A 17,099-nucleotide genomic window follows, 5' to 3' on the forward strand; every position below is an offset into this window, starting at 1 on the left:
AGGGTTATTTTTCAACCTTGTAGATGACCTGGCACAGAAAGGACAATTAATGAATTTGAAGAGGGATGAAGTAGTATCCCAAGCTCAACAACGACATTGTGTGCCAAAACCGGAATCTGTAGATCCATATTTATAAATTCTTGCTGGAGATGGTTTTGTTCAATAGGTTGAAGGAGCAATCGAGGGAATATATACAGCAGATGAAACAAAAACCCTTTCCACGAGGCGCTGTTGTCACACCAGGAAAGTATTCTCTGCGGTTGTTCGGAGCAATTGAAGAACATGGCTCGGTTAGCCAAGAAACTCTGTACGAAAAGATGATCCTTTCAAAGTCAGGTGTGAACCGAAGGATTGCCCAGCTCGTTCGGAAAGGTTTTGTGGCCCAGTATAATTACGGAAAAGCTGGAGCTGCTAATGCCAAACACACTTATTGGCATCCAACACTCCATACGGTAGAGTTTACAAAGGTTGCCAAGACTGTATTACCACGAACGTATCAAGCACTCTTAAATGCCAGAATTGCGTCCCAAGATGTTTCATTAGAGAGTGAAGAAATACTGAAAAAGAAAGACAAACTCAAACAGCTTGAAAAAGAAGTCAAAGCAGCAATAGCTGAAGATCAGGGAAAGGAAGAAAATTTACGAGCGACCGTACGAAATTATGTCACAGAACAAGACGAAAAAGAATATCACGGAACACTGAAGAAAGATTGGCTACTAAATGAGGTTCAGTTGAAACTTGCAGCAGACATTCTTATTTTAGAAGATTATTTGAAAGCTGCCACTTTCCCGTTCCAACCAAGAACAAGGTCATTAAGGATAAAATAACAGTTCAAAATAGAGATAAAATCCTTTTTAATAGACAGTGTATAATAAATTTCACAAAAAATACCAGATATTTCGGTAACATATACAGTGACCGTCATCAATAGTAAAACTAAACTAAAACAATTTAAAACATAAGTTTATGTACGAAATCAAATAAAACTACATATTGTTTAAATCTCTAATTCTTTTCAAAGCAAAGGCGGAAGCTAGCCTCTTGGATTCGGTTCATTAGCGTTCAATGATATAACATTTGGACAAAGGTCAACTACATTGGGTTAATTGAAGTTTACTCTGTCAGATTTTAATAAATTATCATAGATAGATATCAGCCCATATTCACCTGTATCCCGATTCAAAGTAATATTCTTGAATAAGATTTTCTTTATTTCAAGAGTTTCACGAAAATTTTGCTTTAAAACCCGATCCCTAGAAATCAAATAGACGTTCTAAAACAAAATAAAATGGTCTGGAAAATTGAAAATATGTTCTGAAAGGGGTGAAGTAAAATCTTCAGACTTAGAACATTCCTTTAAAGCTGAAGAAATAGAATATTTATGTTGTAATAATCTGATTTCCCAACTCTGGTTAGTACGTCCCACATATGAGCTTCCGCAAATACATGGGATCTGATAAACCCTACTTTGTTGCCCCAATGAAGTTAGATCCTTCCCAGAATTTAGAAAACTACCCAAAGTATATTACTCTTTAAACCTACCCTTAGACCATTGCTTTGTAAAATTCTTTTAAGTTTTTTACTTACCCCGGGTACATATGGTAAGGAACAAAAAACATCCTTCTCCCGAGTTTTCTCCAAGACTTCCTTAGAAATCTCTAGAAACCTTTTTCTTCTTTTTGAAAAAGTCTGGTTAATTAACCATTCGGGATACATGTTGCTTATTAGTATTTTCCTTAGAAAAGACAACTCCTCCTCAACAAATTTTGGAGAGCAAATACTAAAGATCCGATCAGTTAAAGAAATGATCAAACCAATTTTTACTTGGCGAGCGTGACCGGAACTATAAGACAATCTATTGTTATTTGTCGGTTTTCTGTAAATTTTAAAATCCAGACTATTTTGATTTTTCAAAAGAAAAACATCAAGAAAAGGATGTTTCCCATTCTCTTCCTATTCAACAGTAAACTTTAAATTCCCCCCCCCCCCAAACAATTAAGATGTTCCAAAAATCCTTTTAATTCTTCCTCCCCATAATCCCATACTGAAATAATGTCGTCCATATACCGGCCCCAGAAAATATGTTTTAAAAGACATGAATCTAACGCAATTGTTTCAATATTCTCCACAAAAATATTAGCTAATAAAGGGGATAAAGGGGCCCCCATAGGTAAACCATTTATTTGTTCGAAATACTCCCCTCTAAATTGAAAAAAATAAGAGAACTTATTGCACAACCTCACTAAATACCAAAATTACAGAAACTTCCAAATTTGTTTTGCCACTAATCAAATCCAAATTTCTTAACAGCTTTCCTTCTAGAAGAGTTTCGGCTGTTTCTACATCAATATTTGTGTACATTGATACAATGTCGAAGCTCGAAAGCAAAGAATTCGAAGAAATTTCTACTTTTTTCAGTTTTTCAACCAAATTCGAAGAAATTCTTAATATACGAAATTTGTGTAGACAAAAGTGGTTTACAGATTGACACTAACCAATTGCTCAAAACACATGTTGGTGACCTTGTACTTGACACAATTGGTCGTAATGGTAGGTTAGGCTTATGAATTTTGGGAAGTCCATGTAATTTAGGGCACAACGAACTGCGTGGCAGGCATTTGTAATAAAGTTGAGGTGTAATTTTTCCTTCATCCTTTAAGCACTTCAATTCGTTCTTAAACTTATTTGTAAAAGAGTCTGTTGGATTATACGATAGCTTCTTGTATGTCTTAATTTTGATTCGTAGTCCTCAGTATTTATGACAACTAAAGTTTTACTCTTATCTGCTCCTGTAATGGTAATTGAGCATTCCTTTTTCAAGTTTTTTAGAATTATTATGTCTTTGATGGTCGTACTAGGAAATTCCAGTTTCAATACAAAATTAGATAGAGTTTTCACGGTAGAAGCTCTTACTAAGCTAACATCTTTTATTAGATTTTCGTTTTTATGCAAAGATGTTTCTATTGAAGAGATAATGTCTTCCACGGGGACTTTATCCGGTTTAAAACAAAATTTCGGATCCTTTTCAAGCACTGATTGTTCTTGTATCGTTAAAGTTCTTGATGAAAAATTAATCACACTTGGTCCAAGAATTGACGAAGGTATTAAGAAAGACGAAGGCTGTTAAGAAATTTGGATTTGATTAGTGGCAAAACAGATTTGGAAGTTTCTGTAATTATGTATTTAGTAAGGTTGTGCAATAAGTTCGCTTATTTTTTTTCGATTTAGAGGGGAGTATTTCGAAAAAACAAATGGTTTACCTATGGGGGCTCCTTTATCCCCTTTATTAGCTAATATTTTTGTGGAGAATATTGAAACAATTGCGTTAGATTCATGTCTTTTAAAACATATTTTCTGGGGCCGGTATATGGATGACATTATTTCAGTATGGGATTATGGGGAGGAGGAATTAAAAGGATTTTTGGAACATCTTAATTGTTTGGGGGGGGGGTTTAAAGTTTACTGTTGAATTAGAAGAGAATGGGAAACTTCTTTTCTTGATGTATTTCTTTTAAAAAATGAAAAAAATCTGGATTTTAAGATTTAGAGAAAACCGACAAATAACAATAGATTTTTGTCTTATAGTTCCGATCACGCTCGCCAAGTAAAAATTGGTTTGGTCTTTCCTTTAACTGATCGGATCTTTAGTATTTGCTCTCCAAAATTTGTAGAGGAGAAGTTGTCTTTTCTAAGGAAAATACTAATAAGCAACATGTATCCAGAATGGTTAATTAACCAGACTTTTCAAACAGTTCGTGGTAACGAACTGTATGTAAGGAGCGACCCGGCTCAATAGTAATTGAAATTCTAAAAAACGGAATTTTGATACCTATAGATACATCAAAATAATCAGATTTTAATTCTGATTTCAAATATATAAGTTTTATCAAGCTTAATCTTACCTATCAAACGTTATGCTCCTGAGAAAATTTGGCTAACTTTCGAAAAAAACGGGAAAAACCCCCAACGAGCTATAGAACCTTGATGAAAATCACACCATCATATTCACCGTATCAGAAAACCCTACCGTACAGGTTTCAAGCCCCTATCTACAAAAATGTGGAATTTTCCATTTTTTGCCAGAAGAAAGATCACGGATGCGTGTTTATTTGTTTTTTGTTTTGTTTTTTTTTCTTTTTCCCAGGGGTGATCGTATCGACCCAGTGGTCCTAGAATATCGTGGGATGGCTCATTGGAACGGAAATTAAAAGTTCTAGTCCCTTTTTAAGTGACACAAAAAGTGGAGGGCAACTAGGCCCCTCCCACGCTCATTTTTTTCCCAAAGTCACCCGAACAAAATTTTGAGATAGCCATTTTGTTCATCATGGTCGTAAATATTATAACTATGTCTTTTAGGATTACTCAATCCCTCGAAGCCCCCAGGAGGAGGGCTGAAAGTTATTAACTTTACCCAATGTTAACATATAGTATTGGTTATTGGGACCCGGCTCAATGGTAACCGAAACTCTAGAAAACGGTATTTTGATACAAATAGATACATCACAAGAATCAGATGTTAATGCTGAGTTCAAATATATAAGTTTCATCAAGTTTAATACTACCCATCAAAAGTTACGCGCCTGAGGAAATTTGGCTGATTTTCGAAAAAAGGGGGAAAGACCCCCTAAAAGTTATAGAACCTTAATGAAAATCACACCATCATATTCCGCGTATCAGAGAACCCTACTGTAGAGGTTTCAAGCTTCTATCTACAAAAATGTGGAATTTTGCATTTTTGCCAGAAGAAAGATTAAGGGTGCGTGTTTATTTTTATTTTTCCCAGGGGTGATCGTATCGACCCAGTGGTCCTAGAATATCGTGGGAGGGCTCATTGGAATGGAAATTAAAAGTTCTAGTGCCATTTTTAAGTGACCAAAAAAAATGGAGGGCAACTAGGCCCCCTCCCACGCTCATTGTTTTCCCAAAGTCACCTGATCAAAATTTTTAGATAGCCATTGTGTTCAGCATGTTCGAAAATATTATAAGTAAAACGAACAAAAATTATTCCGTATATGAAAGGGGCTTTCCCCTCCTCAACGCCTCGCTCTTTACGCTAAAGTTTTTATTGTTTTAAAAATTAAAGTTGTGAGACAGAGTCAAACTTTAGCGTAAAGAGCGAGACGTTGAGGAGGGGAAAGCCCCTTTCATATACGGAACAATTTCTGTTCGTTTTAAGTTTTAATGTCGCTCCTTACTTTCAGTTAAAAAAACTTGTTTTTTTTATTTAATTTCAAAAAGAAGAAAAAGGTTTCTAGAGATTTCTAAAGAAGTCTTGGAGACAACTCGGGAGAAGGAGGTTTTTAGATCCTTGCCATAGGTACCTGGGCTTAGTGAAAAACTTAAAAGAATTTTACAAAGCAATGGTTTAAGGGTAGCTTTAAAGAGTAATTATACTTTGAGTAGTTTTTTAAATTCTGGGAAGGATCTAACTTCATTGGGGCAACAAAGTGGGGTTTATCCGATCCCATATACTTGCGTAAGCTCATATGTGGGACGTACTAACCAGAGTTTGGAAATGAGATTATTACAACATAAAGATTCTATTTCTTCGGCTTTAAAGCAAGATTCTAAGTCTTAAGATTTTAATTCAGCCCTTTCAAAACATATTTTTAATTTTCCAGGCCGTTTTATTTTGTTCGAGAATGTCTCTTTGATTTCTAGGGATCGGGGTAAATTATAGCAAAATTTTCGTGAAACTCTTGAAATAAAGAAAATCTTATTCAAGAATATTGCTTTGAATCGGGATACAGGTGAATATGGGCTGAACTCTATCTATGATAATTTATTAAAATCTGACAAAGTTCAATTCACCCAATGTGGTTGACCTTTGTCAAAATGTTATATCATTGAACGCTAATGAACCGAATCCAAGAAGGTCAAAGAGGCTAGCTTCCGCCTTTGCTTTGAAAAGAATTAGAGATTTAAACAATATGTAGTTTTATTTTATTTCTTATATAAGCTTTTGTTTTAAATTGTTTTAGTTTAGTTTTACTACTGATGACGGTCACTGTATGTGTGACCGAAATATCTGGTATTTTTTGTGAAATTTATTATACACTGTCTATAAAAAAAGGATTTTATCCCTATTATGAACTGTTATTTTATCGTCATGGAAAGGCAGTGTGGTCTCCGAAATTATCTAAGAACAAGGTCACTCGCTAGACTTTGAAATTTTGTATACGTCATTTGTCCGATGCCATAAAAACCAAATTTTGCATTGTGCAGTCAAAAAAAATAAAAAAAGCATCTTTGTAGTCAGTCTAAAACTGTTAATCCGGAATATCGAACAGTAATTTTACAATAAAAAAAGTTAGAATTTGATTTATACCAAGAGGACGAAGAAAAAAAATATATAAATTCACAATTGATGAAAACAAGGCGTAAATATTTTAGTGAAATATTATTTCCCTGGTAAGATAAATCTTAAGAGATGAAGATCTTCGAAATTAAATAAAAAAAGGACCTACATTTGTTTTTCTGATCATTTAAGAAAATCAACAATTTCAGGTAATTATGGGACTTACTTGAATTATATCATTAATAAGTGGGGCATCTTAAAAGAGTTAAAAAGAAAATGGGGAAACAAAGAAAAAGGAGAAAATGGAAGATATCATGGAAGAAGTGATATCCTTCTTCAAGAATGTATTTACAAGAGAGACAGAAAAAGAAAAGGAGAGAGTGGACGAATTCTTTCGGAAGATTGAATATAATCAAGTGACAGAGGAAGAAAATAATATACTAACGGCGAAAATAACAAAAGAAGAAATAAAAAAAAAAGCTATAATGGAGACGGATAACAATAAAACACCAGGGCTTGATGGAATGTCCTACGAATTTGATAAGGCACATGTCGAAAAAATTACCGAATATCTGGCGGATATTATTAATGAGTTACTAAATTACGATTATATTAAGATACAGTGTTTAGGGATGATGAAATTAATGCCGAAAAAAGGTAGCCCTGAAGACCTCAACAACTGGAGGCCAGTTAATATCATAGATTGCGATTACAGAATTATCTCTATAGTATTAGCAAACCGTCTAAAAAAGGAGCTACCATCCATACTATGTGTAAACCAAAGAGGAGAAATAGGAAACAGTAAAACAGCAGATGTATGGGCTAATATAAGGGACGTAATAATAAAAGAAGGAAGTCGAAAGTAAAAAAGAAAATAAAGTACAGGATAACGAGTTATGATATTAAAAAGGCCTTCGGTAAAATAAGAAAAAAAAATTCTAGTATGGATCATGAATTATTACGGTTTCTACGAGACATTTATAAAATGGATAAACAGGATAATTGAAAAAATAGTACAGGTAATTTGTGTGAATAGCGATGTTAGGGGAGAATTTGAAGTAGACACTGGAGTGCGCCAAGGATGCCCGCTGAGTCTTTTACTGTTTGAACTATATTTTGACCCGTTACTTAAATATCTAGAAAAGGAAATAAATGGCATTATAATAGAAAATGTGGCAATGAAGTTAAACAGTTTTGTAGATGATCTGACAACGTACACAGAAACTGAAGATGATTTCCAAGTGGCCGTTCAGTGCATAGTTGAATATTGTGACATCTTCAAGTTACAGCTCAATAGAAATAAGTGTGAAATACTATCGTTGGGAGACGAAGTAGAAGACGTGTGTGAGGGGATCCCGAGAAAGAAAAAATTATAATATTGGGTATGTTTTTTCGAAGAAGTTGGAGCCGAACAGAAAGTGAAAATTGGACAAATACAATATCGAAATTCAAAAATGCCCTTAGACAAGGATATGGAAGAAGTCTGACTGTTCACCAGAAGGCCCAGTATGTGAATACTTATGCTTGCCCAGTTTTATGGTATTTGTCATTTGTTTCACAATCCAAAAAGACACATCTAAAGCAGATTGTGAGTGCAATTTACCAGGACATATGGAATGAAAAATATCCACCTAAATTGAAAACAGACAATATATTCATAAATAGAAATCATGGAGGTCTTCAGGTCATACATGTGGAATGTAAGATGAAAGAACTTTTCATTAGGACAGTGTTGGAACAAGGGATGAGGAAAAAATAATCACCAACAAGTGCTTGGTATGAAACATGGAAAAGAAAAGAAAAGAAATATCATCCAAAATATAATCAAGCATTTGGAGGAATTTACGAAATAGAAAAATTAGGAATGTCGCTTGAGATAAGTGGGAAAATTGACAAAGAAAAACTTAAGGAATATTATGAAAAGAAGAAGCAGCTTCCTCTACTAAAAATAATTGAAAATGGTAGTTATAGTGAAGAAGAGAATGACAAAAGTTTCATACTACTAGAAAGTTGCCTGATGCCGCCAAAAGTTAAAGAACATATGTTTTTTTTTATGCATAAATCGTTACCCACAAAAGTCAATAGTAAAGATGAATATAAGTGGTAGCAATGGACTTTGTAAGCAATGCGAAAAAAAACTAGAAACTCAATGTCACGTAATGTTAGAATGTGAAAAACAAGAAACAAATGTAGCAGGACCGAAGAATTCATTAGAGTGTGTTACAAGTAAAAAAGATGAAGTTAATTTGGAAAAAGCTTTGTACCTATAATTAGATAAGGAGGCTTATGTGAGGGCAAGAGTGTACATAATATCGCTTTGTTGTTATTACACGAAGTGAAAAGAAAAACAGAAGGAAGATTATGATGTGATAAATCGTGTGGAAAAAGAGTGGAATAGGATAAGGATTATGAAGTGTAAGAAAATTGAGAACGTGTTTGGTATAAAGTAGAAGGGATTAGTTTTTGTGTCTTGGTGGGCAAAGATGTGTTGTAAAAAAAAAGGCTTTTATAAATATAAATTTATTGATAAAAAAATGCTATAGAGTGATGAAATCACAGAAAAAGCACTTAAACTCAAGAAATGGAAAAACAAAAGATTGAATATATTTTTAGGGAATGTAGAAATAGTATAGAATTTTTATGAATTTTTAGATTATGGATTTTAGATTTTCTGTAATTTTTCTTAATGATTGTTTGGAATTTATTTTATATTAGTGGACTTTTTTATATCTTGAGGGGGATACGATTCGCATGGATTGTGAAATATTTGATATTAGGGAATTTTTTTAGGATTGTTGTAGCTACCCAATAACGCAAGGCCCAGCGAGAGTAGATTGTGTTGAAATGTGATGTATTAAAAAAATGGTGTTATATTTTTAATTTTTTTATGTATGTAAATCTAGTGAAAAGTGTGTTAAAGTGTTCTAAGAAAAGTGAATGTATTTTAAAGTACAAAAATTTACGTCTATGCATTGTAAATTTGTATTTTACTGCTATATGTTATAGGCCTAATGAATGGGAGCAGCTCTTTGTCGCCGTGGGTAGCTAGAATGAGAATTTTGAAATTGTTGCATGGTAAATTAATGGATGGAGAATCGTATGATCGAAAAAAAGTTTTTATGAAAAAGGAAGATAAAATGTATTAGGAGAGAAAAAAATATGCATGAGGTATTATAAAATGGAAACCTACTGGAATGTCGAGTAAGAGGTAAGATAGATAGGTAGTAAAGTGAAGAAATAATAGAGAAATAGTGACGAATTAGATTACAAATAAGCAGGGAGTCTTAGCTCAAAAAAAGAAGAAACAGGATTTTTTTTTGGGGGTACGAAAAGCAAACAATAACCGGTTTGATCCTATCCATTCCATGAAGTATCAGCAACCCATCATTAAGAAAACAAAAACGAAGAGGAAACGCAGAAAGGAGGACCAAATACCACTGAATAAAGGAAAGAAAAGAAGAAGAATTTAAAATATGAATTAGAAAAGGATTTTGTATATTTTCAATATTATGGTCTATTTTTGAATAATAAAAAAAATAAGTGGGGCAAGAAAAAGATTCAAAATAAAGATGGTTTTTAAAATTGGAAGAAACTTTTTATGACCAGAGCAAATTACAAAATACAAGTACAGACTAATTCGATCAAGTATGGTTCTGAACCGTGTGCGCTACGAAAGACAGAGAATTTTCCTAGATGTTTTCCATAGAAATTGCCAACTGATTGTTTTTGATACCCGACTGACTGATCATATATCAAACAGTAAGCTGTAAAATAATGTGGTCCAATCCCACATTTTAGGGCTATAATGAGAAAAAGGTTGAGACCGCTAGACCCCGTTCTACGGATGAATGATAACTGATTACCAAATATCTTCCTTGTCAACCAACCACTTAGGGCCAAAGGAAAGGTAGGCCCTCCCCGAATGGGATGGAAGAATTAAATGATATTTATTACCACTAAAATCCTTTATAGACCATGGTTAATACAGAAAATATAACACTATATAAATCAAAAACAAATACACACCATTAAATCCAGATCAAATTGCAAATAAATTACGAAAATGATCCCTATGTATCATTCCTGTGCCCAAAAACTTGCCAATATCTTAATCCCAATAAAACTTACATCATTTAATATTATATCAACGCATTCCTAACTGGAAAATCCCCCCACACTAATTAATTCTTCACAAAAAACAGAAAAATGAATTAATTCAAATCCTCATTAAGCACACTGGGCAAAAGCAAGGACCTAACTCCGGTATCACCTTTCCCAGACACTTTTTCCCATCACCAAACGGTAAAGTTTTTGCTTATACTGTCTTTGGTTCTTATGCACTTTGGTTCTTGTGCTTATACATTTTGGTTCCTCCTTATGAGCCCTGCCTTAAAACAAAATTCTTCCCTCATACTTACTTAATCCTAGCATACAGACAGAGGTACGGGGACGCTGTTATATCACAATACCATTTTTGGATTTTCTAGTTCACTAAAATAATCCTTGCCTGTTTGGAAACCGATTCCCATTTCTAGCCCAGAGCGTTGCCCGTTATTCCACTGCATAGCTTCTTCACAACTTTCTTCTTCACAATATCTTACTAGGCTAGCCCAAGAACCTTTTCTCCTGTCAACCAAGCACTCTTATTATGCTACCTTTAATAACCTATCTTCTTGTAGAGATCCCAGTTTCTCCCAATACCTAACAATGTAAACTATTCTATTACTCTTACACTAGTCACCTCCTAGTCACCCCTTAAGACTAATTCACTGAAGTTATCGCTTAGACCTATGAATGGTCTAGTAATGATGTCGTACGGAAAGATTTAAGGGAGATGGAAACTTCTTGGAAGGATGTAAAGAGGGAGGTTTTGAATAGATTGGGATGAAGGAGGAGCGTACGTAGCTGTGCTGGTGCTGTAGCAACTCAGGCGGCTTGGTGCTGTAGTGAATTGTTAGTAGTAGTAGTAGTAAAAATGTAGTTTCTGAGTCAACTTGATTTTTTTTTCTGACGTTCATGCTCTGAGCTAAGTTACACAAAAAAACATTTATTCTGTAATTAATTTTAAACGTATTTTGCCAGTAAATTAATAATAAATCAGGCGTTTTCCTCCCCCCTGGCATCTGAAAAGCCCAAAAAATATTAGTTTCAGCCGGGCACGCACTGAAAAGGGCTGAAAAATTCACATTCCGCCGGTTTAATACTTGTTTTTAAACGTTACCTGAATAGCAGCCCTTCCACACTTCAAAAGATCGTCTTTATACGTTCCTCCAGCACCCATTGCAACGGCAGGGGCGGGAGGGGGAGCAGTCCTAAGAGTCTTGAGGGTAGCAACCAACTGGCCACAAGCAATAAGAAAATGTCCTCTTGTTTTTAAATATTCTTCATGAAATGTAAAGGAGGTGATCAGTCCTTGCTCAGTGACAAGTTTAAAGTGTGAAGCCGCTCTTTCGCAACAATCAGCAGCTGCAGATATTTTTTCTGACAGGGAGCCTTCATGGGATAACAGCATACTTTTGGACCGTAGGAGTTCAGTGCATCCTTGGATATAAGCTGCCCTGCTTTCTGAAGATAGTATTTTGTCTAATGGAGCCATTATTTCAAGGCCAACTTGGGCGTGGTCATACCTGAAAGGAACTGAAAGATTATCTGCCTTCATTTCTCAATTTTAGTGATTTCTTCTATCTATAGTTTATGTTGATTTTCCCGTAATTTTCCATATTCAAAATTAGTTCACATCCTTATTTTTCTTTTTTCTTTTTTATTTAGTCAAGCCGGAAAAGATTTTTTCTCACTATTTTGATTCCTCTCAACATTTCTTTTCAATTTTGAAGAAGAAAAGAAGGACTAAATTATCTTTCAACGAGAACCGAGCAAACACTTTAATTAAGACATGATGCCACCTCATATGCCACTTTACGCCACTGCCACTTCATATGGCAGGCTGTGCAACATTGTGAATTAATATATGCCAAACATACATATAAAGAGGGGAAACTAAATACTTAATTTTACAACTTCTAACGTAGCTTTATAGAACTAAAAAAAAAACTATTTTGGTGCTTTGGCAAATTTGGGCCTATTCCCTCAAATAAATGCTACTGTACATTCCTATTTATCTACATTTTACTAATGAGTTTCAAAATAAGCAAACAGCTTTCTGTTTCGGTTACAGAATACATAATGAAAAGGGAGTAATAAGCTAAAGTAACGACTTCAGTCCCTCGTTTCGCCTACAAGTCTATTGGACATAGTCCGTCACGAGTCAATCCAAGAATGGGCGAGTGGGCCTATTAGGCGCGATTCGTTTATTCACCTGCGAGTCCAGTCGACTTCAGTCCCCCAACGAGTCAATCCAAAAATCTTGGTCATCCCCATGGAAATTCCAGTGGGCTTTCCAGTAGGCAAAGCTCATATAATATGAACAATCTCAGTTACCCAATTGCCTGTGAGTCCTTTGGACATGGTCAGTCATAAATCTTTGAATCATCTTTTTGGGGTCTTCAATCACCTTCAAACGGCTCACAGAACTGATAAACTATTATAGAGTAAGAGTAAGTATATTATAGAGTAAGTTACCCTTACTCTATTTTAATTAATTCCTTATTCTATTTTATTAAGTCGCCTATCTACTTTAGTTCTACCCTAGGATAGATGATACACTATCTATCAACAAGTGAAAATAATCATTTTTATACGACTACTACTACTACTAACAACTCATCTCAGCACCAAGCCGCCTGAGGCCAACACAGCCACGCACGCTCCTCCTCCACTCCAATCGATCCATAGCCTCTCTTTTTACACCCGCCCACGAAGTTCCCATTTCCTTTAAATATTTCTTTATGACCTCCTCCCAACCCAGACGGGGACGACCTGCCTTCCGTTTAGCCCTAGATGGTTGGCCGAAAATAACAATCTTCGTCAATCTGTCATCCTTCATCCGCACAACATGCCCTAACCACCTCAACCTTTATTTCATTATAGACCTAGAAAGCGGTATTGAACCACATTTTTCGTATAGCCTATTTTTTGAAATACGGTCAGTCAGCCATGTATCCAGAACAATCCTTAAGCATTTTCTCTGGAAAACATCTAGCAAATTTTCTTCCGCTTTTCTGAGCGTCCATGCTTCAGAGCATTATTTGACCACTGTCATCACTGTAGCTTCTAAGATTCTAATCTTGGTTTGCAGACTTATCTTCCTATTATTCCAAACATTTTTTTACTGTGAAAAAACATCCCCAGCATTCGATATTGTACTTTTAACATCTTCACAGATCTCACCCTCTTTACTTAGAACACTGCCAATTTAAGTGAAGCTATCCTCCTTATCAATATTTTTCTCACTCAACGTCATGTTCTTTTCTTTACTTATTCCTAGCCTTTGTGATTTAATCTTCCTAACATTAATTTTCAAACCAATACTAGCATCCTGAACTCGCAAAACCTCTAAAAGTTTATTCATTTTGCTCACACTTTCATCTAGAATGCTTAAATCATCAAAATAATCCAAGTCCAGGAGACTTTTTCCTCCCCATTTGATTCCGTGGTCTCCCATTGCCTTTCCCGTGCTCCTTAAAACAAAGTCCATCAAAATAATCCATATAAAGGGAGAAAGAACACAACTCTGCTTAACTCCTGATTTAATACAAAACCAGCTGCTAACCTCATTTCCTACCTTAACCGCAGCAGTGTTATTCTCGTACATAGCACTAATCATGCATGTACATAGCAGACAATGTATTTGTCTGGTATACCATACAAGGATAAAACCTTTACTAAAGCTCCTCTATCAACAGAATCGAACGCTTGCTCATAATCTATAAAACTAAGGACCAAAGGTGTCTGAAAACTTAGGCACTTCTCAATTATTAACCTAAGAGTGAAAATTTGGTCAATACATCCTCTACCTTTTCTAAAACCGCACTGCTCTTCTCTTGAAACTTTGTCTACGGCATCTCTTAGTCTAAAAAGTACAATATTACAAAGCAATTTGCTACCTACAGAGACCAGACTAATGCCTCGATAATTACCACACTCATTTTTATCACCTTTCTGATAAAGTGGCTTAATTAAGGTTTTCCTAAAATCGTTAGGTACTTCCCCTTTTTCAAAAATCATATACATAATCTTCAATAACTTATTTCTAACCTCAGAGCCACCATATTTAAGAAAATCATTTACTACCGTATCAGTACCTGGAGCCTTATTATTCTTTAATCCTTTTAGTACTGTTGCTAATTCCTCTTCACAAAACAGATCTTCCTTCACATCCAAGGTATCACTAACTTTTTCATTTTCCTCTATATTTTTTCCTGCAACTCTATCTCGGTTAAGCAAATTCTCAAAATGTTCGGTCCATCTCGCTTTAGCTTTTTCCTTATTGCTAATTGCCACCCCATTCCTATCTTTAACTAGGACAAGTCCGGGTTGACTACTACCTCTCAATTTGTTAACGTGCCAGTACAATATTTTACTATTATGCCGTCTAGCTGCATCTTCTAAATCCTCGGCAATTTTATCCATTGCCTCCATTTCACACATCCTTAGTTCATATTTCAATGCTTTCTCCACTTTCTTTACATTCCTTTTGTTTTCATGCGATCTATCACTCAGATAATTCTTGTATAAGTCCTTTCTCCTTTCTATTAAACATAAAGCTTTTTCATAAATATTCTTAGCTGCAGTTCTAGCTTTCTTCCCTAATACACCTTCAGCAACTTCACAAATTATTTTTCTAAAATTATTCCACCCATCTTCCACATTATGAAATTTTAAACTCCCAAGTTTAAACTCACTAAACTCACAAAAACACTTTACAAAAGACATACAAAATCGTTTATATAAATTGTTGTTACTTTTTTCACGAGTCGAACAAAATTTCAAGGGGGAGGGACTCAAACCCAGAATCACCTCCCTGGATACGGCCTTGATCAATGCTAATTTGTTCCCAACTAAATTATGCAGGGGATACATTTTCAGTAATGTAGTGGTTTATGTTTTTGGTTTTATTTATGAATATAACTATAATGTGGCTCTTGTACATGTTGAAAGATGAGCGAAAAATTAAGGAAAAAGCTGTACATGCCTATTGTTGACATATATACACGATAAGACGAAAAATTACCTGACTTGAATGAAACTAGTAATCTTTTGTTTCGCTAAAGACGATAAGAGACTAGTAATCAAAGCCTGCTGACAGAAAAAAAAAACGAAGCCAGGCTATAAACCACAGACTAAAAGAGCCTGGTGAAAAGGATAGTTCCATTACGATCCATGTCATCTTTCTAGGGAACATATTACTGGAAAAAATTTTCGTGATTATCTTATATCTATATTAGCGTAGATAATGCGTAGATATTAGCGTAGATAGCGTATATTAGCGTAGATAATGCGATTACTCGTTTTAAATCATTCTCCCCAAATGCAGCCAGTCCCAAAAAAAATGAAGTCACGGCTCCTGCGAGGATAAGCAAAAAACACCCCCCTCTCTCGAACGAAGGTGATAGACGGATTATTAAATAGATCCCAGCGGTTACTAATGTAGAGGAATGAACCAACGAGGAGACGGGTGTAGGGGCTGCCATGGCTGCAGGTAGTCATGCAGAAAAAGGGAGCTGAGCTCTCTTGGTAAAAGAAGACACAATAAAGAAAACTATGATTGATGAAGAAAAGTATCTCAAAAATACATAATCCCAACTTTTTGAATAGAATATTAAACCCAATGATCATAAAATTAATACATTTCATACCCTGTTTCTTAGGATTGTGATTATTCCTCTGGAAGAGGAAGCATAATTTTTGTAAAATATAATTAGAAGTTAAGAAGTAATACCGAGCCCATCCCAACCTAGTATTAATCTCAGTCCATCCGATGAAAAAATTAGCAAAATCATGTATAAAATGAATCCTAACAATATGTATATAAAACGACCTGTAAAAACCTCCTCGTTCATATAATAGGAAGAGTAAATTAATACTTGAGAAGAAATAAGGAGCACTAAAAAAATAAATGATATACCTAATCAGTCTGAACACACTTGGTAATCTAAATACAATAGAGATATCTTGAATAAATAGACCTCATCTAATGTGAATAATGCATATGAACAACATATAGCCACCGCTCTAATGCTTAATAACATATAACCTAATACAAAGTATAACAATACTGTCAGAAATGCTCTCCTTTAGCTCCACAAACTAATATTCTTTTAAACTATAACAGTAAAGAAAAATGATTCCCAATAAGGGAATAAAATGAGCTCTTCTGATTAGATATTCTCGAAAGCTATAATCTAACAAGATTTAAATATAATTACTCTCCCGTTGGATGGTGCTATATTAAAGTTAAATGAAGTTGAATTATGATAAGAAAAAAAAAATTCCTTAGCGGATACATATCAACAATAAAAAAATGAAAACTCACATAAAGAAATATATCTCAGAAAAAAAATTGGCCGACGGAGGGAGTCCCATGTTAAAAAATCTAAGACCGAGTCACCAAAAACATAGGTATGGTAAGAGTGAAATTATTCTACGAGTCAACAAGAAACTCCGGCTTCAAATGCGTGTATAAAATACATAGCTCAAGTAAAATAACCCAGAAGAACAAATCCCGTGAGAAACCATCATTAAAATTGATCTGATATTAAAGTAATAACCAGATATTAGTGTAGCTAAAATAACAAATGACATATGAGCTACAGAGGAATAAGCAATTAAAGATTTAACATCAGATTGTCGGAGACAGATTAAACAGCTGTAAATTCCCCCTAACATGCAAATTCTTATTACT

General features: G+C 34.7%; 1 protein-coding gene across 1 annotated transcript in view; it reads right to left on the minus strand.

Annotated features, from left to right (window-relative positions):
- Positions 1–17,099, minus strand: part of defl (Integrator complex subunit 7) — a 156,684-nt gene that overhangs the window by 48,055 nt on the left and 91,530 nt on the right. The window contains exon 12 of the mRNA XM_089101069.1: positions 11,520–11,925. Coding sequence (XP_088957195.1) covers positions 11,520–11,925 — 406 coding nt within the window. The remainder of the gene's footprint in view (positions 1–11,519; positions 11,926–17,099) is intronic.

Source organism: Artemia sp. Qi Xiang Cuo, chromosome 15 (genome assembly GCF_049724085.1).
Source record: "Artemia sp. Qi Xiang Cuo chromosome 15, ASM4972408v1, whole genome shotgun sequence".
Taxonomy (NCBI): Eukaryota; Metazoa; Arthropoda; class Branchiopoda; order Anostraca; family Artemiidae; genus Artemia; species Artemia sp. Qi Xiang Cuo.